General features: G+C 35.9%; 1 protein-coding gene across 7 annotated transcripts in view; it reads right to left on the reverse strand.

Annotated features, from left to right (window-relative positions):
- Positions 1-27,551, reverse strand: part of LOC105199499 (golgin subfamily A member 1) — a 363,242-nt gene that overhangs the window by 80,113 nt on the left and 255,578 nt on the right. For all 7 annotated transcript variants that reach the window (XR_005574121.1, XR_005574120.1, XM_039445720.1 and 4 more), the window contains one exon: positions 18,872-19,099. Coding sequence is in view for 5 of the 7 variants with exons in the window: in XM_039445720.1 (XP_039301654.1) it covers positions 18,872-19,099 (228 nt within the window). In the remaining 2 variants the exon portion in view is untranslated. The remainder of the gene's footprint in view (positions 1-18,871; positions 19,100-27,551) is intronic.

Genomic DNA, 27,551 nt, shown 5'->3' on the forward strand with positions numbered 1-27,551 from the left:
TTGGTGCTGCCAGTCTGCTGTCAGATTGTCGCGTAGATCCTGCTCGTTTTTTACCGCCAATGTGACGTCAGGTCTTGTCAGCACGCGGTGCTCGATTTCTGCTGCTAGTCTACTGTCAGATTGTGTTGCGCAGGTTATACTTGATTTCTACCGCCAATCTGACAGTCCTGTCAACATTATTTGCTTGATTTTTGCTGGAACTATATGCCAACAGTTTCTGTTCTATTTCTGCGGTGTCAGCAGTTTGATGACACCGCAGATGTTGCAGAGTCTGTATGAAATCTGTTGCCTTTCGAGCAACAGAAATTGATAGCAGACTCTCCGAATAATCTCTTTGTTCACGTTTGGCTGACGGGGTAGTTTATATTGAAAATATCTAAGGCTAAATAATCATAGGGTTAGTGATAGTGTTCGCGCAATATTCAAAACGCAAGTTTCTTTCCATTCAATTCAGCTTTACTTCAAATATAACTTTTTATTAACGATATCACATATGTACGATTGGCTCAGAGTTAGCGTGTTAGGTTGTTATTCCGAAATCTTAAGTTCAAATCCCGCCGGCGCCAACATGCGTTTTCAAAAATTTATAAAATAATGCTTAATTGTAATAAGTGAATTAAAATGTTATATGTAAAAAAGTGGATACAGATTAAGCTATAAGAATAATAAAATCTGTTAAAAAATAAATAAATTTTTTTGTTGGTCTTGGAAACATCAGATTTGATCTGTATTTAGTATCATTCTGTCAGCACGTTTAAAAACAGTTTTGGTTTGTATTTGGCATTTTTTTATCGCATTTAATAACAGATTTGGTTTGTGTTTGATGCCATTTTGTCATCACATTATTATTTTCAAATTTGTTCTGGAATTGGTTTCAATTTGACTTTAGCTATGTTCGTGAGATTTGATTTACATTGGGCATCCTAATGCGGACGCAGTAGGATACGGTTTTGGTACCAAATTCCGCTGGAATTTGGTGCCAATTTGATATCCTTTGCGTACAAAATGTTTGCTGAGTATTTCTTTGGAAAAATGTGAAAAAAATATATATTTGAAGTGACTATAAGTGCAAGTCAGTAAGTCAACTCCTACGATAAAACGTGAGGACAACCATTAATGAACGTCATGTATATGTATATATACACTGTTCGTCAAAATTAAAGGATTACTTTTAATCGTGCAAAAAATACTTAATATTGAAACTTACATAACATCGCGAGGAATGGAGAAAGAAAAATTAGGCATTTTGAAGGTCAAAACCTACAAGATACATTAAACCGTTTGAGCTGCAAGTCATTTCCTTTTAATACATGACACTTAAATATAAATGTAAAAAAATTTTAAAAGTTACTGAATTTTGAACTTGTGCATGGACGTAACACAATGTTGCAAAAAACTTTTATTACATTTATCGTAAATCCTAAAATTTTTCCTTCAAATTAGCATATAGAAATTTTTTCTACGATTTGTTTCTACAGAATTATTCCATTTTTAAATAACCCACGCATTTTCAACATTTTGAAAAATTCATATAGGGGAGACCGGGGCAAATCGTTAGACGGGGAAATTTGATAAATGGAAATATCTTTTTATGGGTACTGTGATCGCACTCACGAGCGTGGTGCAACTACGTTGATTGCTCGTGACGATAGTTAGATAGCAAAGCTGCTCGCAAAGTTGCTCACACCGAACGCACGAAATTAGACAGTACTATTTGGCGCCAGGCACGAGCAAGCGTGCCATTCTTAGACCAAAACGTTACGGTCTCCTAATTCATGCAGAAAAAAGAAACGCGAAAATACTCTACTTTGTCACGGGCAATAACGGGCTCTCTTAACCGATAACTCGGCCACGGAATTGGCAGAGGGGGTGGTTCGCTGCGGGCGGGACGATAGGGAAAAGCGAGGAAGCTTAAAGAGAACACATCAATTTAATAGAAAAATTAACAATGTATTTCGGCCGAGATCTAACATTACTCACAAGGCTCAGCGACGATGTCTCGCGACTCGGGCACGGTCGGAACATACCACGCGGTACGAGCTCACCAAACGGAGAGAGTCGAGATTCAATTCTAATTAGCGGCGGACAGAACACGCCGTACACACTCGAAATTCTACCCACGCACTCTCATTTCACACAAAATTATAGGCCGACTCGATACGAAATACGTGATCGGCAATACGATCGCCAGACAAACACATATACAAACGCTACTGCAGACGACACACAAAAATCTCACGCAATTGACGCGACTTGGCTGTGGTGTCGGCGACGCTCTCAATAAACGGGACCGGCAAGAAAACTAAGACACAACTTGATCGGATGAGGCGTACGGCGACTGAGCACGCGGACAGCACGCGATCACAAGCGTGTTCCACTTCCGGCGAAAGATCTTACGGTGAATGTAAACTTTAATTGCAATGACCACGCGCGCGACTCACCCGATCGGCGAAATTGGCGGCTTTATAAAAGCTTCGTTCGTCTCACCACGACGCTGACTTGGCTCGAACAAAAGGGGTCGTCCTCAAATTATAGCGGCTCCAATCGTCCCAGCTCGTGACAATCCGCCTGCCGATCCACAGCGAAGTGATCGATAGCGCAAGAAAATTCGGCAGGCGACATGCAGGATCTCTCGCCCCACACACGGGGGCTCGTCACGCGCCGCTATTGGTTCCACCTTAGTACGCGGTCCTCGCGACCCTCTAATCAGGCTGTCGCACTGCGGCGCGCAATTCGAGGTAGGTCGGTGTCTTTGGGCAGCTCGCGATTCTTCCCGTGGTTTTCCCGAGGCCGGACAGCTCTCTATACGGACTCTTCGATGTCCGCTGCCCCTGCGCTCGGGACCAAATCGGGAATATCCTCTTGCAACTCCTCGTTCGGGGTCTCCCACAAGATGATCTGTGTGGAGTGTCAACGTCCCCTATGTCTGACCTTCTCTCTTTGCGTCCTGCAATTTCAGCGGCCTTACTGTTGCGTACAGGCGTGACGGTAAGAGATAACGTAATTAAATGAAGAGAGATCACCTGTCGTGCGCGCTACTGCGATCCTGCGCGCGATCCGTAAGATTCCGAGTGGCGGTAGGTCTTCCTTCTAGCAGTCTTCTAGCTGGGTAAGACCTCGTCGGCACAGAATTAATATTGGCTAGTCGCCGATCCGCAAAATGTCGCTACAATTAACGGACAAACACAAGCACACAAAACAAAAACGTAGAGTTATTAGCGCACGCACCGACACGTCCGTCTCCGAGCCGAGAGGACGTAAAGCCGCAGCGTGCGCTCCGCGGCCGGACCTTGCGATTCCTGTGACGGACAGCCGACTAGGATGTCACCCCAGCAAACGAGAAATAATTGAAAAATATTTAGGATTATTAAATGGAACGAAATTAAATCTAGTTTTTGGATTTTTTGAATCTGTTTTCTATCCGTAATCCATTTGAATCAATAATTACGGATTGGTTATTTGCTTTCTGTATCTTATTCAATATACATAAAAATAAAACGTGCGACCTATTCATTTGAATCCGTAATTGTGAATTGGTTATTTGTTTTTGATATCATATTCAATATTCAATGCAATGAACGTGAGTCTATTCGTTTGAATCTGTAATTGTGGATTAACCATTTGCTTTTGGTATCATATTCAATGTACAATGCAATGAATTATATTTAACTACCCTAACAGCACAACCATCTATATGTCAACTGTAAATCGACTTTTCTAAGTCAGGCTTTCGGAGTTGACTGCAAGTCGACTTTGCATAAACGTCTGCAAACGTCCTTCAAATATTGACTTTACGACGTTTAGAAAAAGGCATGCGGTCCTGTAGTCCTGTGTGCATCATGTATTGTTGAGAAACATAAATATTCATATCAGTAGACAAAATAGGTCCATATATGAAGAAACCTTGATTTACATCCCAATGAGCAAACAATATTTTTTAATTGATTTTTTAATAAAAATTTTTTCATATTTTATTTAATTATTGTATTATATTGATATATATTTTCTAATTGCATTCTTATTTAAACAAATAACAGAAAAATTATTCCAGATGCTATTTTACATTTGCGAAATTAGTAAAAAAACTATAATTTTATATTTGTTTATATAAATAATATGCTTTAATTATACATATTTCATTTTTTCGATAACGTATATTAACCTGATCTAACAATTATATACACATATCAGTATAAAGTATTCACAGGTCATCATGAAGGATTAGTTCACAGCGATCACGGAGGTCAAGCAACGTTCACCGGAGTCGCGACTTGGATGGGTGACCGCTTGAAAATTTCCGGAAAAAATTCCTAAGAAATTGATTTCTTTTTTTGCAAAAATTGTTTTTGAAACTATTACAAAAATGTTGTTTTGTTCACGTAGATTCCATTTGAATGATTTATGTAAAAAAAATGCAATGAATTATATTTAATTAGGGATATAAGAAACGGATTCAATGTGTTCAGTTTCTATAAAATTCAATACTTTTTTGCGGATTCAGAAACATGATTCATATGGATTTATCCAATCCAATCATTTCTCGTTTGAAGGGACGTCACAATACATATTAAAAATTTATTTTAAATACTGTAAACACGTTCTAATGTAACGATGTTGCTAACAAAGGTTTGTTGCCAACGGCATTATATTGAAATCGTAGTAGTGAAAAATGTGTTTTGCGACAGTCGAAGAAATTTCTGATAGTCAGCAATCCTTTGAAATTTAAGTAAGATAAATAAGGTTTGTTTTGAAAAATTTGAATGTATCGTGTCCAGTTGAATGTATTTAAAACATTTTCTGTTACTTTTGGCTGTGTGATGTCTTTTTTTGTCGATTATACGTAATAATGCGCATAGTTGATGTCGGAGCTGTTCGTAATACCGAACACCATTATCCGTTTATAATACTGTGTGACGATGCACTCCATAGAAAGCATCGTCCCGACAAACATCAGCCGGAAAGGCCGCCGGGTCATAACCGGGGGTGCCACGGGTGTCCAATTTTAAATACGACCACAAAAATACCGCCTGGCGGCAAACACCGTCAGAAGAGACGCGCCGAGCCATCGCACGCGCTGAGTCGGCGCGCACGCACACTCGGAAGACACGCGGTCTTCCCTACTCTGACGACTCCGCCGTCGAGCGCCGAAAGATAACGGAGGCGAGCGGAGTCGCCCGGTATAAATAGGGCCGTCACGCCGAGAAACGGCGACTTCATCACCAGCCAACATCCCGACAACGATCCGCTGCGCCAGTGATATTCCGTTCTCAAAGTCGGAACAACGAAGCGTACTTGGCCGCGGCGAGAGAATACTTCACCTCCAACATCGATCTTTTCCAAAATACACAGCCGTCCGGAAACCGCGAGTCAGCTCGAAGCCAAGGGTTTTGACCCAAGAGCCGATTTCCGGCTATCCAGAGGCTAACCTCCTCATCTACGTCGCGACACCCATCACACCGCGACCGTGTTCGGGGTCCCGGGTCAGTTTACTTGACAGGGTGTCGCGCGTCCGGTCCTACCCGCGCTCGCGCAAAGCTGCGCCTGTATATAGACATCTTTGTAGGAATCTAGCCAGCATTGTGATATATAACGTGTACATATTGTCCGTCCTACAAGTTAATAAAATACATGTGAACATGTAAACTCAAGTAAAACCACGCGTCTAATATTTTAGCCGCACCGCCTGCCTTCCTTTCTTCCTTCGAACCATTTTCGCAGTCTAGCGCCGAAAACCCGACGAGCTGATCCGTGCGCGGAAAGTCGGTAAATTACAACTGATTGCAGCGCCTATGAGTAACACTAACTTACGTTGGCTACATTACGATCAAGGGAGTGAAACCTACTTATGAAAAGTAGAAACAGATACGTGCAAGCATAAACGGAGATAAATGCATGCGCGCACATGACGTCATGCAGTGGTGGGACTATTCCCACTACGGCATTAAGCTGATTTTTAATCGCCATTTTGAGTGTAGTCGCAAAGTGTAGAAAGCACGTGGTTAGGATTGTTAATGCAATTCTTCATTTGCAATACATTTTATACAATTAAGATTTTAAATATCCAAGTTTCTTTTTCTTATCCGAAACAAACAAACTTTGAATTGAGCTTCTAATTGAACTCTGTAGGAAGCCAAATCATTCAAGAGAATTTAAGATAAAATTGTATTATTGAAGTCGGAACGAACAGTACATACAATTCATCATAATTTATCATGATTACAGATATACTTCTGTAAGTATAAATTTGTAATTATTACAGTATTGTAGAAGAGAAAATATTCGTACGTTATAAATATTCTATAATATACTATGGTATTGTGTATCGTTGGGAATGTGTATCTGTATTTTGGAGGTTAGATCGTTTAATTCTTATAAATGCAGTTATATTTATAACTGTATTTATTACTTTTCTAAATATTTACTATATTAGCAATAGTGCCTATAATTATTCAAATGTATTTCTATTCTCATGTTATTATTTTTATTGTATTCCCAGCAAACATTTTCTACACAAAAGGAAATTGGCACTAAATTTCAGCGGAATTTCCAAAACCGTATCCTACTGTGTCCGCATTAAGATGCCCAATGTAAACCAAATCTGACAAGCATACCCAGATAACCAAATTAGATTCAGCACATCGGGCAAATTAATGCATTGCATGTATTATTGTGAATTTGCAGGCAATTTGCTGGCTACAAAATTTAACGTAAAACTGAGTCAGCAACAGGAGAGCAAAAACACAACATAAGTTAATGAAATGTTAAGAGCAAACGTTTATTAATAATAACATATCACGTTGACAGCAAACTGTCGGTTCGTCATGAGCTTGCATTCGTATATATCATAATGATAGCAATATGTCATCAAAATGATGGCACGTACGATATCAAAAGTTTAATACAAGAAGTAGAATATTTGGTGAATATTGTTAAAGATTCTAAATTGCAGCTTATTATCGACAATTTGGAGACATGACAATATTCGGTCCCGCCGTGTGTAAGACCCCACGCGAGCAAGTGAGTGCTGGCACTACTAGGCCACGCCGCGGGGGATTTCTCGTGAGTCAAGTGCGGCCACAGGCGTTATATCTAGGCGCCACCGGGGCCGATTCCCCAATTCATACCATGGTTCGTACTTCAGTGAGCCTTTAGGAGCTACATGTTGTAACATCGAGACAAATACTCGCTCTCATTCTTTTAAAACATGACGTGTGTATGAGTATAGAACGCTGTTCTACATAAAATTTTATATCTTTGGTGTAGAAATCCCAATCAATTCAAATTACTTTTTTTTTTAATCAATTTTAATCGCACATTTTCGGCAGGGAATTATCTTGAAACTATATTAATATTCTGGTGAAAAAATTTTACAAATATTGCAGCAGATATATACAAATTTCTTGCAAGAATTTAACTGCAGAAACTTTCAGAAGAATTGAGTATAAGAAAGCAGATCATAACGTTCTGTTCGCAGAATCTTTCAAGAATCTGCTGCAAGATTTACTGCAGTCTTGCAGAAAATTACTACTAGAATAGTAAACAAATTGCTGACAACAAAACTTCACGTGTAGATATTATGTATGATGATGACTTGCTGACATTTTGATATCAAACACATCAGTTGAATGTAGTGCACGCATGATAACAATTTGCTGGCAATTTGCTGAATTTAAATGAAGACTTTAATGACGTCAGAACAATAGACAGTTTGTAGAAACACCTTGGTTCTAGTTTGATGAAATTAAATGCGAAATAAGTGACAGCAAAATGTCATCTGATTACGGTCATTTGGCTATCAGGGTATCTGAAGTCAAATTGAAACCAATACCAGAACAAATTTGATAATAATAATCTGATGACAAAATGGCATCAAACACAAACCAAATCTGTTATCAAATGCGTTGACAAAATAATGCCAAGTACATACCAAATCTGTTTTCAAACGTGCTGACAGAATAACACCAAATACAGATCAAATCTGATGTTTCCAAAACCAACAAAAAAATTAATTTTTTTTTAAACAGATTTTATTATAGTTATAGCTTAATCTGTATCCACTGTTTTATATATAACATTTTAATTCACTTATTACAATTAAGCATTATTTTATAAATTTTTGAAAACACATGTCGGCGCCGGTGGGATTCAAACCTAAGATTTCGGAATAACAACCTAACACGCTAACTCTGAGCTAATTGTACACATGTGATATCGTTAATAAAAAGTTATATTTGAAGTAAAACTGAATTGAATGGAAAGAAACTTGCGTTTTGAATATTGCGCGAACACTATCACTAACCCTATGATTATTTAGCCTTAGATATTTTTAATATAAATTATATAAATAAAATCTTTTCCTGCCCAGAGCCAGATCAGTCAAAAAATAACAATTAGAAGTAGTATCAAAGCATAATAAAACATTATTGATGTAAAAAACACGATGCAAAAGTCAATTTTGCAATTAATTGTTATAAACAAATTGTTAAAAATGACTGTAAAAGAAAACTGATTGCACCATTTGATTCACCGGAAAAAATTACTAAAGAAATATATATGACGCTTTCTTAATTGTGACATTTGTTATAATTATTATAAACATATCAGTTGCATAATTGTTTTGACAAAAAGATAATGGTCGAATTCATAAAGAGAGCATGATGTGCGTAATGTAACATTTTATCCTTGTTCAACTATTAGTGATCAACAAGAATTACGTCATGCGCATTATGCGCTTTACGGAACTCAACTAATGTTGCATTCTTGTGTGATAAATGCCGACATTTTCGTAATAGCAATCGTGCTTACCATCTGCCATCAATTTGTCAATCATGCATACAACAGATCTGTCTGCTATCAACTTCCAATCTGTCGTGTATTTTGACAAAGGGATAATATTGCATTCTTGCGTGAAAATTGCTAACATTTTTGCAATAGCAAACTTGTTTAATACTTGTTATAAATTTGTCGTCCAAAGTTTCAACAGATTTGCTTGCTTTTCAACGCCAATTTGCCATGTACTCTGCCAACAAGGTTGTTTTGAGATTTGTACCAAGTATATTTGGTACAAATCTGCTAACAGTACCGGAAATACCAATGTATGCGGACCATATGCGGACCAAAATCTGTTATCAATCTTTGCAGTTGCAGAAATAGTTATAAGGGTTGCAAATTGTAACGGCTTTCACGTTTTTTCAGGAATTGCACAAGATTATCTGTACGTGTTGGATGGTTTATTCCATGGACGGATTTGCCAACTGTTTAGGCAAAACTGTGATATGCCCCAGATAGCACATTGCCATCTTTATTGTCGTTTTGACACCAAAATGACACCAAAATTGTCACTTGGCATCAATTTGATGTCAAATTGGTGTCAAGTGACAATTTTGGCGTCATTTTGGTGTCAAAACGACAACAAAGATGGCAATGTGCTATCTGGGGCATAAATAAATAGTGATATGTGACACATAGTATATATGTATATATTAGTGTATAAGGTATGTAATGTCCCAATTTCTTGCATACATACGAGTCATTTAATAGCAAAAATAGTAATAATTTTGTTTTACGTTATATTAAATTTTACACTTCCGTTGAACACCTTTCAAAATTTTAATCACTTTCTTAATTCTTTAGAATATCAGTTATTAAGCATTGTTGTTAGTTGCTTATGTTGTTATCATGCCTCTTCGCAAGAAATTTTCGTGTCAGTTTCTTAATTGTAGTAATGGGTTATTTTATTCTTTCATTATACATTTTATACAGTATTATACAGGGTGAGTCATTTTAATCTATGGACCTGAATATCTTCCAAATAACGGTATCTACAAAAAAACGGTTTAGATAAAAGTTGACCAGGACAGAGGGGGTCATTCAATTGTACCATTGGTTTTGATCTTGAGGTCAATTTTAATGGTTATTTCAAGGTCACGATGGTTTTTTTAAATGGGACACCCTATTTTTGACTGCGGATTTCGAAAGAGCGGAAAATTTTACATCAAACTTGTCTTATGAAAAAATTGTTTTTGCGACCTTGGTAAGGTCAAAAATGAAGGTGAAATGCCTGAAAAACGATCTGGTGTACTTTTTCTAAAATGACGTGATTTTCTGGGTAACACAAATGTGCATAATGCTTGAACATTACTACTTGCAACTTTCGGCCGGATTCTTCGACGCCCGCCTATTGCTCCCCTCCCACCGCTCGCGCCTTAGCAACGGCGCCGCCGGACGGCGTAACGCACGGTCCTGAGACGATGTATCGCGCTTCTTAGTTACGCCGTCCGGCAGCGCCGTTGCTACGGCGCGAGCGGTGGGATGGGAGCAATAGGCGTGCGTCGAAGAATCCGGCCGAAAGTTGCAAGTAGCTGACAGCACTGCGATACCTAATGCTAATAATCAACGATTGAAAAAAACTAAACAATTACGTTTGATTTAAGATTTATAATTATTGTTATAATAGAGTTTTATTCCTTTTCTTTCTTACTCACTTCTACATAATTGAAAAATTTACTATTTAAAGTTGCTTAAATTTAAAAATTCCAAACATACATACAGGGTATGTAGGTAATTACATTCACAAGTTACCTTTCCAGAATGGCTGATTATAGTCCTAATGAGATTGTTGATATTATATTAGTTTTAGGGGAGTGTCATAGCAATTACAATGCAGCATCAAGGCTTTATGCTCAACGTTTTCCTGAAAAGCGATATCCAACTGATATGACAATACGTAGTTTAGTCCAAAGAGCTCGCAATGGACATCTTGTTCGTCAACGTCAACATCATGAATATGAGGAAAATGATGCGCGAGCTGTAACTATTTTAGCAATACTTCACCTTAATCCTCATGTTAGTACTCGCCAGATTGAAAGGGAAATAGGTATACCATAAAGAACTGTTGTTAGAATTTTAAGAGCTCTAAATTATCAACCTTTCCACATCACTCTTACGCAGGCTTTACAGCCTAATCATCATCTGATGCGTATTGCTTTTTGCCAGTGGGCTTTACAAATGTTACACGATGATCCTAATTTTTTTAGGTATGTGCTTTTCTCAGATGAGGCTAAATTTTATAGTGACGGACAACTTAATAGACACAACTGCCATTATTGGTCAGATGTTAATCCCCACTGGTATAGGCCAATATATAAATCATCAAAATCGATGGAGTATTATGGTGTGGTGCGGCATTGTAAATGGTTATTTGATTGGACCTTATTTTTTTGAAGAGAACGTTGATAGACACAGTTACTTATCGTTGCTAAGAGATCACTTACCAGGCTTATTAGAAGATGTTGACTTAGCAACAAGAGCAAGAATGTGGCTTCAACAAGATGGTGCTGCACCGCATTATGCACTCATTGTACGTGCCTTTTTAAATACCAGTTACAATGACAGACGAATTGGACGAAGGGGTCCAGTTGAATGGCCTCCTTGCTCACCAGATTTGACGTCGCCTGATTTCTTTTTATGGGGATACTTGAAAAATGTTGTTTTTGCTGAACGACCAATCACAAGAGATGATTTTATGGACCGCATTCGTAGAGCTTGTGCAGCCATTCCTAGAGCTACCCTACTTAGAACTGTGGATAGTTTTCAAAACAGATTGCAGTTATGCCTCGAAGCCAACAGAGATAATTTTGAACAATTACTCCGTGGGTAATTTATTTAAATTACAGTGTCAGTGAGAGGCAAGGGGACTCACGATAATCAAGCACCCCGATGTGAGAGGCAAGGGGGCTCACGATAATCAAGCACCCCGACGTGAGAGGCAAGGGGACTCCTGATAATCAAGCACCCTAAAGGAAACAGAACCTACTACGTCCACGTCATTGTTTCCGGGTAACGCTAAAAGTAAGATGAAAGTGCTTTTGACCTTGATATGACCTTCAAAAGGTCAGGTCGAAAAACTAAAAAATCCCTATGCTCATGTAAAAAGTGCCATTGTTTAAGAGCCATTTGTCAAGAAACAGGTTCTGCGATCAAAAATAGGGTTTACTAATCAAAAAATGCGTTATGAGCCTCAAACAATCTTGAAAATTGACCTCAAGGTCAAGCTAGTCAAAGTGATTAACACTTTTACAATTTATTGACTTTGTTTAAGCATTATGCACATTTGTGTTACCCAGAAAACTACGTCATTTCAAAAAAAGTACACCAGATCGTTTTTCAGGCATTTCACCTTCATTTTTGACCTTTCCAAGGTCGCAAAAACAATTTTTTCATAAGACAAGTTTGATGTAAAATTTTCCGCTCTTTCGAAATCCGCAGTCAAAAATAGGGTGTCCCATTTAGAAAAACCATCGTGACCTTGAAATAACCTCCAAAATTGACCTCAAGGTCAAAACCAATGGTACAATTGAATGATCCCCTCTGTCCTGGTCAACTTTTATCTAAACGATTTTTTTGTAGATACCGTTATTTGGAAGATATTCGGGTCCATAGATTAAAATGACTCACCCTGTATATTTTTACTTTTAAAAATTAATGTCTTAAATTATTTAGATTATAAGTTTATTGTATATCAAAGAAAGCAGCATTTTCAGTTTTTAATATTATTTTATGAAAAATGTTTTTTTATTTTTATTGCCAGTAATTATAATTATTAATAAGTATATTTAGTCAAATATATATTGCCGATGTTACTTTGTACTGTCAGATTTTAATAAATATTAATAGTTATTACATATACATATATCTGTTGTCTATTTTATTGTCAGCGATACCTAATCTACAACATAGAAATTTATTTTGTTTCATATATATTTATTTGTTACTGTTGTAAGCATAAGTTGTCAATGTTTAAATCAATACAATTCATTGTCAAATCTATTTTTAGGATTTGTAAAAATATTAGTAAAAATGAATTTAAGTTGTGTTGATAGCGTTTTGAGAAATATATAATTTTAAAAATATTAATGTATACGAGTTTTTTAATTTATCAATTGATCAATCGCATATTATGCACAAATGCAACTTTGATCTGTAAACTTGCATTTGCGCTTAATGCGATTGATCAATCGATGAATTAAAAAACTCACATTTTTTATACAAATAGCATATAGAGCACTAGTTAGTACTATACCAAGCCACTTGGAGCGCGGCGATCAACTTTGATTCCTTCATTTAACACGGGGCTTTCGCTTCTCTTTATACATATATGTTCTGTGATTACGATTGTCTACGTTACGTAGAGTTAAGCATTGAGGTAAACTAAAGTTCTTCATTGATTTAGTTCAAACTTGGTAATATTGTATTTTAATACATAGAATATGAATATGAATAAAAAGTCGTCGGTCTTAAGCAGCTAAAACGTTATGAAGCGTTAAACAATAGTACTAGGGTTAGAAAATCTGTCACACCGATGACATAAAAAGACATGCAAATGTGTATGTTCGTATTTTTTGTAAGATACCCGAGCCAAATAAGGCCCACCTAACTTATTTTATTCTTTATCTTATAAATTTTATTTACAAAGATATTAAAATGAACTAAATGAGAATAAAATGTTTATTTCAACCACTTGCCAAAATAAAATTATCATCTATATGAAACATTTTTAAGTAAATAAAAAAGAATTTTTTTTAACTTTGACATTGGGTTTTATTAAATTCTTGTGCTTTTACTAAGGTCCGAATTAAAAATAAATTGAAAATAACAAAGGAATTAAATATTTTCCAACTCACTATTAAAATGATTATTAATCACAAATACGAAATCCTTTAAAATCTATTTTACTGTAAAACATCACAATCATTTTTAATTCTCTCTATAATTAATATTTTAACTTTAAGAAATTCCGGCTATTTTAGTGCAATTTTAGCTTATGGAAAGTTAGCGTCATTAAAAATCATTATTGTCTGTTGTAAGCCACATACATAATAAACAAATGACAATGGTTATAACAATAAATGTATAAGTATGTCTTAGTTAATAATATATTATTTATAAAAAATTATACTTATTCCAAAACATTGATATATGTTTTTTTCTACAGTTAAAAAGTTAGATATTATTATAATATGTTGTAATAAATCATAAAATAATGTATACTTATTAAATTTACAACAAATTTTTATAAAACCGGCTGATTTCCCCACTTTGTTACAAGCTTTTGTTGCACTGAATAAACGTATTGCTACCGGTATTAATTCCCTAGTTCCTCTTTATCTACTTCCTATGACACATCTATTAAGCATATATTTTAAACATAATACGCATTTTTAAATAGTAAATTTAAAAGTGGGCCTTATTTAGTCCTGGGCTTTTTTTGGCTCAAGTACCTTATACCTATATTCTTTTTTAAGTAAAAGAAAGTCTTAACAACAGCTTTTTTATAGTCTTTCAACTTGAAACACAAATTTCGCGCTATTTCCGGACTAGTTACGAATTACCCCGCGCTTGGGGCTATTCGTAATTCTTGGCATTGGTCGACATTTTTATATGTACTTCAAAGCAAGTACATTTCCATGTTTTATCTATACCGGCATTGTGAAGGTTCAACCTTTCAAACCATCCCATGTTTTTCTTTTTAATAAATAGGACTCAGGAGACACGAAAAAAAAGGTTTAACGAATAGCCCCGGTCTTCCCTACCTTAGGCATTAAATGATTAAGTTATCCGAGGGATCTACTGCAAATAAATTGCATGATGAAACTCACACCTCATACGTGCGCGTGTGTGTGCATGAGTGTATGTTTGTATGTGTGTGTGCATATATGCGCGAGAATTTTGTTCTCAGCGTTATTCAAGATTAACGGTGTGGACGTGGCAGGAATCTGATCTTCTGTGTGCATGCGTGTGTGCGTGCATGTACTATATGTATAATAATATTATAGTAATATCCGTGAAATTGAATAACGGGTTGGTACCCAGATACTACCTCAAGTATCTGAGAGTAGAGATGTTCCGGCCTATATTGAGTTCTACTTTGTACATTTGCAGTTTAAAATTCATATTGATCTCAAATTGAATTTTTATAGTTTATGTGTAACAGGGATGGGCATTATTGAATAATTTTTTATTTAAATAATAAAAAATTGATGAATAAAAATTTATTCATTATTCGACCTCTTATAAATGACAAATAAAAATTTATTCGTTATTCAGCTTCTTGTAAATAATAAATAAAAATTTGTTCATTATTCAGCTTCTCGTAAATAATGAATAAAAATTTATTCGTTATTCAGCCTCTTGCAAATAACGAATAAAAATTTATTCGTTATTCAGCCTCTCGTAAATAATGAATAAAAATTTATTCGTTATTCAGTCGCTTGTGAATGATGAATAAAAAGTTATTCGTTATTCAGTCGCTTGTAAATGATGGATAAAAATTTATTCATTATTTAGTGTCTTATAAATAATAAATAAAAATTTGTAACGATGCATCTCCGCACCGTTTTCCCCTAGAGCCACAAACCGCCCCCTGTCCGGCCGAACACCCGCCGGACAGGCAAACAGGCGCTATGCGCTGATAAACGCCTCATACACGCGCGCGCGAACGGTCCAGCGAACGCGCCGTTAATCGTGCGAACTCCGCACGCACGCGCATTAAACCGCACGCTCCTGGCGTTGGAGCAACAAAGAGGCGCACGCGCAAGCGAGAGCGCAATATCAGACGTCGTCCGCCTTTTATACCCCGATCTCGGAGCAGCGGGGATGCTGTATTCCGAGAAGAATCGTACTCCACCCGAACATCCCCGACTCTCCGAGATTGGGGTATAAAAGGCGGATGATTTCGTAGAGAGATCGACTCTTTCCCGGTCCAGCTTCTGAGCCAGACCAAGGAAATCCGTGTGGTAGAACGAGCTCTGTCACCGTTGAGAGATCTCGACGATTCCGCCAAAATCCGTCTCCACCCGAGAGTCCGCGGTGACGACTGCCACCCAGGGGGTAGAGTGATCTTTGCCTCCATCGAGAGATCTCGAGGCAGCCGGCACCGGCGCACGAACAGGGATTCCCTACTAAGGGAATCCCACCAAGCACCTGTCGCGAATTCTAAGAATATCGACGCATCGTCTGAGTAAGCGTCCCGACCCGCGCGCGCGTCGCGAACCGACGAAACCGCGACGACGTAAACACCGCGAAAGATACGCGTCGAAATTAAACGGGCGTGACAAGAACAACGCTACCGTGCCGTTCTCGCGCACCGGCTGCGAGCCGAGTACAAAAGACCGAACCTATGTAAATAGATATCACCGTTCTGTATATACCGCGTTTCGCTATTATTAGATCACGTCACCGTACCGTCTTGTATATACCGCGTTTCTCCAAATCGTATACTCATGTGTATTTTGCTACAACAAATTTATATCTCTTTAACGCACTCCCGATCTCAGATTTAATTAACCCGGCAACCTCCCTTCGAGCCCTGGTTTCCCTAAGCTCGTACGCGCTCGGACAAACACATGTTGTTACAAATTTATTCGTTATACATTCACTTGTGAATGATGAATAAAAATTTAATCATTATTCAGCTACTTGAAAATGACGAATAAAAATTTAAACGTTATTTAGTCATTTTTAAATAATGAATAAGCACTTATCCCTTATTCATCTTGAATAAGGAAAAAAAATTAATTTTCTTATTCAATTCTCTTTGAATAACATAATAAACGACTGAAATTATTATTATTTTTATTCTATAAATTATGAATAACAAATAAAGATTAATTTTTAATTTTGTTCGTAACAAATAATTTAGCATTAACTGACTATATATCATAATAATTTAAAGTTATTTTACTTATAACTAAAAAATGTAAAGGAGCATTTGAAATAAATGTTATCGATTAACACAGTTTTAAAAATTTTTAATATAATATATTTATTACATGTGTGTGTGTGTGTGTGTGTGTGTGTGTGTGTGTGTGCGTGCGTGTGCGTGTGTGTGTCTGCGTGCGTGCGTGCGTGCGTGCGTGCGTGCGTGCATGCGTGCGTGCGCGCGCGCGCCCTTGTTACCATTTTTGTTTTATGTTGCTTGCAGTTAAAACTCGTCTTTCGAAGTTTTCAACCGTTAGTCTATTGTAGCGTGGCAAATTATGCATTTTTGCATATGAGAATAATCGTTCCACTGGAGCAGAAAAAGGTATCGTCGTATTATATTTGATAAATAATTTCTTTACAATTGGATATGCGTTAATTGCAAATATATTTTTAGTACATGGCTCGTATATGTTTCTTCGTACTTCCATTTCAGTATCAGAGTTTTCAAATGTTTCTAATGATGAAACGGGATTATTTCGTTTATCTCCAAAGTAAAAAAAATCATTATTTAAATTTTGATTGGAAGCAGTAATTGGTTGAATTCTACTTTCATTTCGGGCAGCACGCATCACAGCTTTATAAGCTTCTGATTGAACAGTATCCAATCCACTGTGCTTTGAATTTCGGATGTACAATGGCTGCAATTGCTGCGAAATATCCGTTACCCTGAATGTTGAAAAAATCGGTAAACCTTCTTTCAATGCTGCTTAATAAACCTTTTGCTATTGGTTGACAACAGACCAAATTACTGTCATTGCTAATGCGCCTTAATTTTTGACACAGAGAAACTAAGCATAGGAAGTAGATATCCGTATGAACATTGTGTTTTTCCTTGTAATTTATCAATAGTTTCTGCAATTGGTCGCAAACATATGAGATATTCCTCGATATATTGTATATCTGTATCTTTTAGGGGATTAGAAATTTTAAGCTGTTTATTAGTCTCTGATATTTTTTCTCTTAAGAAAAGTATTTGTTCTACAGAATAAAATAATAAATTCCATCTAGCGAAAATTGATTTTATTAGTGCTTTTCCTAGATGTTGTGTTAAAATTTCCCTTTTTTTTTAGAGAACGTAATTGTTTCCACAATACTTCACATCAAGTAATGGTTTCATTGTGCCGTGCAGCTAGTGTTCTCGTACTTTTTATGCAATGTGTAACATCTGTAGTTGCAATTAAATTTAACATGTGACTTGCACATCAATAATGTACTGATAACATTGCATTTAATTGAAGATCAGGAAAATGTATTGGTATCGCCGGAATATTATTTAATAATTGACGTTCAATTATTTCTTTATCAGAAACACTTTCATTATCACTATTATTATTGTCGAAATGATCAAGTGTACTTTCGTTGACCGACCGGTCAATCAAAACGCTCTGATTGGCTGACCAAGTCAAACTCCCCACCCCAACCCCCACCGGGCGCAACGGGGATATATAAGGACCACCACAACCGAAGGGAGCTCAATATTGAAGCTCTCAGCCATGATAATGCAAGCTGCAATGTTTGCGAAACGTCGGCAAAGTGCCCAACACGCACGTGGCATCCATCCGAAAACCTTCTCGGGTAACAATAGCAATGACCACGAAAACCTCAAGACTGCTCCTTTATATGTTTTAGTTATCAGTAAAATAACTTTAAATTATTATGATATATAGTCAGTTAATGCTACGACAGTTATTTGTTACAAACATAATTAGAAATTAATCTTTATTCGTTATTCAAAATTTATTGAATAAAAATGACTAAATAACGTTTAAATTTTTATTCGTCATTTTCAAGTAGCTGAATAATGATTAAATTTTTATTCATAATTCACAAGTGACTAAATAACAAATAAATTTTTATTTATTGTTTATAAGAAGCTGAATAACGAGTAAATTTTTATTCATCATTTACGAGAGGCTGAATAACGATTAAATTTTTATTCATCATTTATAAAAAGCCGAATAACAAATAAACTTTTATTTATCATTTATAAGAAGCCAAATATTAAATAAATTTTTATTTATCAATCGTTAATTATTGAATGTCAATCATGCTCATCCCTGATGTGTAAATAAAAAACAGATATACTCTATACTAGAAAGTAAATATGCACCTCATATTCTCTGCTAGTGAGAAATTTTATAAGAACATGCTTCAAGTATTTAAAATTAACGTCATCCTCCCTGGTGTTATGTCTGGCAGTGACAGTTTTGGATGAACTCGGATTAAGAATAGCAGCAGAAACGTCGACATCACTATCCAACGAGGAGGATGGAATCTTTAATTCACGTTGAAGTGTTTTCTTCATATCAGTTAATCGTTGCTGCAAGATTTTGATTGTCTGTAAAGAGAAGAAAGAAGTTTCAAATTAAGAGGAATTGAAATAAATAAATTATTTATTTAAATATTTGACACAAATACTTTGGATTTAATAAATATTATTATAGTTAAAATCAAATGTTTATAGAGTAATATCTCATGTAATATGTTATTTATTTATATAAAAATTGAGACTCGTGAAAATGTTAATAACAGTAAATAAGGCGGCGCACAGTGGGAGAAATCCGGAAAAAGCGGTCAAAAAAAATCTATAACTCTGTGAATTATTAAGTAAATATTTTGAAAATTGGTATCCTTAGGTTTTTTGGATCACTGAACACGAATCCGAGATCAAAATTGCAAAATTCAAAATAGCCGATCCAATATGACGTCACAAAAGGACGAACCGCAGATATGAAGACATAATTGAATAATAGTTTTGCAAAATATAGCTCATATTCGACTCTCTTAAATTAATTTGACAGGTATTCTATAAAAACTCAAGGAGAACTCAAGACACAAAGAGCTCGTTGTCATAGTCGAGTACATTTTTAATGATTTTGTACCAGAGAAATAAAGTAATAAATGTACACGAAATATAATGTGTAATCTATTTATGTAGAATTTAATAACATATCATTATTGTAATGTGATTGGATTATGTTTACAATTTTATAAAAATTATAGTTTGGCTCCCCAGTTAAATGTTAAAATCTGTATTATTCAAATAATATTATTAAGCAATATAAAAAGATGAAATTTCTATTTTATGAACATACTATTTTGTTGACTGATTTTGGTTACCTATTTATAAAATAAGCTTAAGTCCTTTCACCGCATGAAGGTATCAGTCTTAAAAACGTTATTTTTAATTTTTTTTTTACATTTTTAATTTTTAACTTTTTTTTATATTTTTTTAACAGTTTTTTATATTTTTTAAACAGTTTTTCAACTTATTTATTTCTCCGATTCCAAAACTTTCTCATCATAAATACTACTTTTTAGTAATGCTTTTGCTTCTTGGGTTAATTCTTTTACTTTTTCTTCTTTTTTTAATTGTATTGCACTTATAACTGGATCTAAAGAAATCAACAAAAAGTGCATTGTATCTTCATTGTTGGCTGCACGCGAACAAAAGCGACTGTTGTGAGCACTTGTGTTTTTAAAAATTTTGTTACTAGCTTCTTAATCTTCTTCAAATAGATGACTAATGGGTATAGAAAGTTTATCCATTATTTTTCTTCCATGTATCAGTACTTTGTAAACTGAAGGGGGCATTTTGTACCAGTACAACTTAACATATAATTCTGCAGTTTCGATTGCATATTTTTCAAACTTTTGCAGGTCAACTTCCAAACTACATGACAGAATTTGCAATATGGTACCAAATTTTGTAATTAAAGTAACGTCGACATCTAAAATTTTTGCGATTTTTTCAGGATCTTCAAAGAATTGTCTAGCGGTGTTCCCATCGTTAGACGTCCCATATCCTTGCTTTACGACATCTACTGTAATCGAGAGGCAAGATTTTAACTCACGCTGAATTTTCTTTTTTTTTGTTTTCTTTGAGAATTTTGTTTTCTTCAGACGCACAATCCATTTTAAAATCCATATTATAGGCAATATGTAAAATGCGTTCCATGAATCTGATCCAGCAATATAGAGTCAATAAGCCAAATTTACAATTTTCTTTGTTTTCTTTTAGAGATTTTATGACATGCAAATCATTCATTTGGCTTGGTTTGGCACTACAGATATTGCAAGATGCGGAAGATTTTTGATTTGTAAGCACATTGCAAACTTTGCCATCAATCATTGTACATTTCATATTATGAAACACAGTGAATGATATTTCATTTTTCACAACTTCTGTTGGAACCAATTTGCAAATTTCCTCCGTATAAAAATAATATTCCTGCAAAGTTTTTGAACCTCTTTCTTTCATAAATTCAAATTTGATCGGACGGCAATATCTTATGGACGAAGGCCGATAGTTCAGCTATAAAATCGTATCATTATTTTCTGTACTGATTTTCAGTGGCACAAATGAAATGATGAAGACTGATCTATCTGATTCTTCTTCACCGTTTTCCGGGATCTCAACTCCTATTTTGAATTTATTATCAGCATCAACATTCCATCTTTACTTCACTGTTTGTTGTCCAGAAGCCCTGTCCATGCCCCATTTGCTGTGTAAAATAAATCTTTTTCCCTTTGCGTCATTTAACTGAGATGGTTCTAAAGAAGAAATAATTCTATTGATCGTATGATCGAGTAGCGATTGCAATTTTACGCTTGCGCCACGTTCCGTTATTTTAATATTTGCGGGATAGCAATCGCGCTTTGGGTTTCTCAATTTTTCATAAGGAGGATACTGCTTATTGTTAAATAGCGTTAAATTGTACGATCAAAGAACTTCGTATTTGGCTTTTGACATTCCCAAATCCATGAACATGGCTAGCACAGTATTTAAAAACGTATGATCTTCGTTCACTGTACGTTTTTCCACTGGTTTGTGAATTTTAGGTGAAACTGTCTGTGCTAATGCTTCTTTACAGTAATTATGTCTCAGCTCTTGCACGCGTCTTCTCTTTGTTCGCTTAGAACAATTTTCGAATGACGATCTTGGTCGACCTCGACTCACAGAACCATGAATTGATGGTAATGGATCAGAAGGACGCGAACGGTTAGGAGACACAGTTGAGAATTCAACAATGAACATTTGTTGTATGAAATCTTCATATTTGTTTCTAAAGACGCGTTGAAACCTATTCGAATTTTTCCAGCATCTAATGTACGTAGCCAAAAAGGAACAATTTAATTTATGCTTGACTTCTGCCAATTGATTTTCTGATAAATTAAATTCCTGTTCGATTTTATTTATCAAAATACTTATTTTTGATTTATGTTTGTGCGTGTCGCTCCAGATCCAAACACATAATTGTTTGTGCTTTATTTGAAACGCATCCATACTGCTTTTTAAAGAACACGTCTACACGTAGAAGAAAAATAAAATCAGATCGTATAACTGTAAACTTGAAACTTAAGCGGAACTGAACTGAAACGAAAGAACAAAGGCGAAAAATGTATTTAATCTGTATTTAGAATTGATTTTACCTATATTTTACCGAAAAAAAAAATTATTACAAACACTAGACTATTAGACAATAACATCATTAAGCATAAAGTCACAAAGGACTAATGTATTATCAACTTAATTCGTTTTTTTTTTAAATTCAGTAAACGACCACGACAATAACAGCACCTTGCATAAACGCAGATACTTTTTTTAAAGATTGTATGCTTATTGTATCAAACAAAGTCTTATTTCAACAACAGGAATCTTGTTGAAATAATAAAACTGGTTTATTTCTCTCAGAAGAATAATGCACCAGTCTCCAAAATTTTCTAATCTCGACCATTATCAAGCACCCGCATATGTACCGCGCGTTCGGTGACCCTAACAGCCTTATTGATCCGAGTCCCGCGGCGCGCTGGACGCACGACTCCGCGGTTCGCGCGCTTACGTAACGACTTGATCCTGCACGGAAGTGTTAGGACATGTTTTAAAAAATATTTTCTACATATATTATTCATAAAATTTACATCTGCAGATATCTGCAAACGGGGTTTTCACTAACTCTTAAAGGAGATCTTAAGGAAAAGCTTTATATAAACTACAAGTTGCCTATCTTTGCACATTTTGTATAATGATATACAAAGATAGGCAACTTGTGCTTTATACCCTTACGGAAATAAACTATTGGAAAGCCAATAATCACTATTGACTTTCCAATAGTTGCTATTATTTACTACTATTTACAATAGTGATTATTCACTCTCTAATAGTAATTATGTAGCATCTAATGATTGGATTATTCGCAATAATCATTTCCTAATAGTTTTTGAATAAGTGATTATTGATTTCATAATGAGATTATGAAATCAATAATCACGAGATTATGCAATAATCATTCCCCAATAGTTCTTTTATGGAATGATTATTGATTTCATAATCAGGTTATTTGGAATAATCACCAGCACACTACTTTTAATAGTTAATATATAAATGATTATTAGTCGACTATTCACAATAAACCCAATAAGAACTGGATTGTTTTATACGTTTATTAAACGCAAGTATGGTATAAAACAGGTATAGGTATGTGGCAGATATGCATATAGGTAAAACGGTTTTTATACGTTAGTGCAATATACATTTATAATAATCTACGTATATATAATACGGAACGTATTTTATACGTTAAAAAATGGTTTATAAAATGCCAGAAATGTATTTACGTTTATAATGCGTATAAAAATACTATAAAATACTATCATATACTAATTAAACATTTCTTAATTCTTAAACACACCGATCCTGTAAAATATGGAAACACATTTTTGGGTCTGGGAGACTTTTTCAACTTTGAGAAGCTATATCTTTGATTACATTCAATATTTTTCTACAATTTTTTTTTTAAACAAAAGTTCAAAATCTCAGGAGTGTGACTGCACAATCGGCATTACCGAAAAATAATTTATTGTGAAGTTATAAAAGAAAAATCATTAAGCAAAAATGAGAAATTGGTCAAAAATCCACTTTTCCTTCAAAAAATCACATTTTCGCAACAAAAAACATTTAAGGACTTTCAAATACGGCGTTTTAAAGCTAAAGAGTCACACTTTCAAAATAAAATTTGGCAAAATCATTCCTTTTAAAAAGTATAATTATGTAACATGGAGAATATGAGGTATTTTTTGGCATCTAAAAATCTACTTAAAAAAAAAAAAATTATATCTTTGCAACAAAATACTTTAAAGAACTTTACAATACAGCGTTTTCAAGCTAAAGATTCATACTTTCAAAAAAAAATTATATCATTGTCATTTCTTTTAAAAAATGTACTTATGTAGCAAGACAAATATGATGTATTTTTGATTAAATCGTGTCTAAAAGTGAAAATTGATGTGTTTCATGATATATTTCGGAAAAACTCCCTTTTCTACAGCATTTTATAGTATTCCAACTTTAGACAAAGTACATGCGAGTAACATTCGCAAACCGACCTGTCCGAACGTATTTTGTCCAGCTTTTTTAATGTAAAATGCTCATAAAAAAAAGTTTCACTTACACACTATATGGGTCGCATTGACCCTAACAAAACTTTGCTGTCGTGTCGTTCAAATTTTAGTTGATCAAAGAAGTTGATCAATCATATCAATCAAAAGAGGAGATTTCAAACTTTTTTTACGTCTTGGTCCACACCTCCTATCTCATTCCATCTTCACATAGCAAGCATTCAAAACTTCATATGGGGTCTCTCAGACCCACTTACGTGTTTAAGGGTTAAATACGTTTATGATTTGTAAAAGTTGTCCCTTTAAATAACGTATCAAAAATAGGATTTAATATCCAGGTATGATATACTTTTTAAATATGTTAATAAAAGTTTAAGCGTAAATTATATTTATACGTTTTTATTGCAACAATATTTAAACGAATAATAAACATATTTTATACACATTCGGTATAGCTAATTAAAGGTTTATTGAAAACGTATATTATTTATGTAATGAAAAACATTTATAAATCATTTCAGAAATACCGAATACGGTTAAAATCCAAAACATTTAATTATTAATAGTTATTTTATACGTAAAAGCATTACGGTGCTCTCAAAAATCGAGCGATTTGCTTTGGTTTTGAGTCTCAAACATAGCCTTTGTACTATGTCTATGGTCTCAAAACTTTTCGTGACGTCAGTCTTTGCGCCTTCGCGGCTTACGCGGCTTCCACTAGGTGGCCATGCCGCGGGGGATTTTCTCGTGAGTCGAGTGAGGCCACAGGCATTATGTCTAGGCGCCACCGTGACCGTCTTTCTAAATCGCACTTGAAACTTTCGTGAACTAATTGTTGTAACCTCGAGACAAATTTCGCTCTCGTTTTTTTTCGAATGTGATGTGTATGTGGTTCGCTGTTCCACATAAAATTTTATATTTTTACATGTAAAAATAACAATTTGTATTGTTATTAAATCTTGTACATAAATGTTTAATTCAAGTTTAATTTTTATTTAATCCTTTTGAACAAAAAAAGAAATATTTTTTTGAAAACTATAATTTATTACGTTTAATTATTGATTTATCATTGGGGAGCCTGTAACCCCAACTGGGCGCGTTTCCCTGGTAGCAAATGGGAAATGCTTGTCAAGCATGCTTGAAGGGAAGGGGTGAAATAAAATAGCCTCCGTGGACTAACTCGCCAACACGCCTGACAAGCGCGGCGTTTTATTTGTCAAATCCCCCTTCCAATTCATGAAATGTCAAATTCTAAAACAAAAGTACCCCAGGCGAGTAGAGCAACTAGCTCAAAATCTCGCACTGACTCGTCAGTCTGCCTCAAGGATTCTGGGGGAGGCAAAAATTCGATCTCAGGAAACGCCATAAGAAAACAAAAGCCAAAGAAATTCTACATAGCGACTTATAACATCCGCACAATGAAAAGTGAGGAACATTTAGGTCTAGAAAGAGAGTTAGAAAACATCAAATGGAATGTCTTGGAAATTAGTGAGACACCGCTTGACCGGAGAGGCAACCACGACACTTAAGTCGGGACACTTGCTCTTCCAGAGAAATTCAGTTACGGCACATTTGGGCGGCGTGGCACTCTTAATACACAGGAAAATAAAACATCTAGTCACCAAAACAAAGGCCGTGTCGGATCGTATTATCTATGCGCTGCTGAGACTGAACCAAAGATACAGCCTGCAGATCATTCAAACCTACGCTCCTACGAGTACGGCACAGAACGAGGATATCGAGCAGTTCTACGAAGATCTTATGGAAGCAAGAGCATCAGAGAAAGTACACTTCGTGATAATAATAGGAGATTTCAATGCTAAGATTGGTCAATGAACACCGATCGACACCGCGGGCGTAGGCAGGTTCGGCTTGGGCACACGAAACAGTAGAGGCCAAATGTTGATGGACTTTCTCAGTGGAGAAGGAATGTATTGCATGAGTACATTCTTCCAGAAAAAGCCAAAGAGAAAATGGACCTGGAGGAGCCCAGGCGGTGCGGTAAGAAACGAGATTGATTACATTCTCAGTTTAAGCACAGATATCTGTGAAGACGTCTCCGTCCTGGGCCGCTTTGATGCCGGCAGCAACCACCGACTAGTGAAAGCGTGCTTCCGAATTGATACAAAGCTCGAAAGAAGGAAATTAATGCGGAAATGCCCCCAACCAAGTAAAGTAACCTGAAAAGAAAAGAGCGAAAGTATCACAGTTACTTGGAGAGAAAACTCGACCCGGTGGACGAGCTGAGCTATCTGGATCTAGATGCACTAAATCTAAAGATTACCAGCAGCATTCAAATCGCAGTTAAGAGAGTATGTACGCTCAGAAAAGAAAACAACTCTAAGATCACCCCAGAAACAGAGAGACTCATCGAGGAGAGGAGAAATACCAACTCAGACTCCGCAAGGTATACGCAGCTCAATAAGGAGATAAGGAAGGCGATTCGAAGGGATGTAAGAGCCAGCGAGAGAAATAGAGCGAGCAATCGAGGATAATATGAACGTCAAAGCTCTTAGATCGAAACTAGCCAGGAAAAGAGCAAGAATTAATTGCATGAAAAACATCGATGGAGAGGTTGTACACGAGAGGAAGGATGTTGTGACTATCGTTCACGACTTCTACAAGGAGTTAATCCCCAGACCAATACGCCTAAATAGAAGACCAGAAGTTAGAAACGTGGGTTCGGAGGAAATCCCGGAGATAACGAGAGATGAGCTCAAAGCAGCACTGAGAGAGCTAAAAAGTCGCGAAAGTCCGGGACCAGACCGCATAACAAGTGAAATGCTGAGAGCGGGAGGAGTTAAACTAGAGGACGCACTGTGTGCGCTGTTCAACAAATGCTTGGAAGACGAGAAAGTCCCAGAAGCCTGGCACAAGGCCGAGGTCATTCTCATATTTAAGAAGGGAGACCCTACAGATATAGCAAACTACAGGCCAATCAGCTTACTTAGCATTCTCTACAAACTATTGACAAAGATCATTACCAAACGCCTGACCAACAAATTTGACTTCTTTCAACTAGTGGAACAGGCAGGCTTTAGGAAGGGATACAGCACCACCGATCATCTTCAAGCTATACGCACGCTGGTGGAGAAATGCACGGAATATAATATTCCGCTTAACATGGCATTTGTAGATTTCCAAAAGGCGTTCGACTCAATTGAGACTTGGGCGGTCCTGGAGGTGATGGACTTGGTGAGAATTGATTCCAGGTATTCGAACCTCATAAAATATATCTATAGACAAGCCACCCTTGAAGTCAAGATCAACGATGATGTAAACACCGAAAAGATCCAAATGAGAAGGGGAGTCAGACAGGGGGACACGATTTCCCCAAAACTGTTCACTCTGGCGCTGGAATACGTTTTCAAAGGATTATCTTGGGAGAAAAA

This window comes from Solenopsis invicta, chromosome 2 (assembly GCF_016802725.1).
Source record: "Solenopsis invicta isolate M01_SB chromosome 2, UNIL_Sinv_3.0, whole genome shotgun sequence".
NCBI classification, from domain to species: domain Eukaryota; kingdom Metazoa; phylum Arthropoda; class Insecta; order Hymenoptera; family Formicidae; genus Solenopsis; species Solenopsis invicta.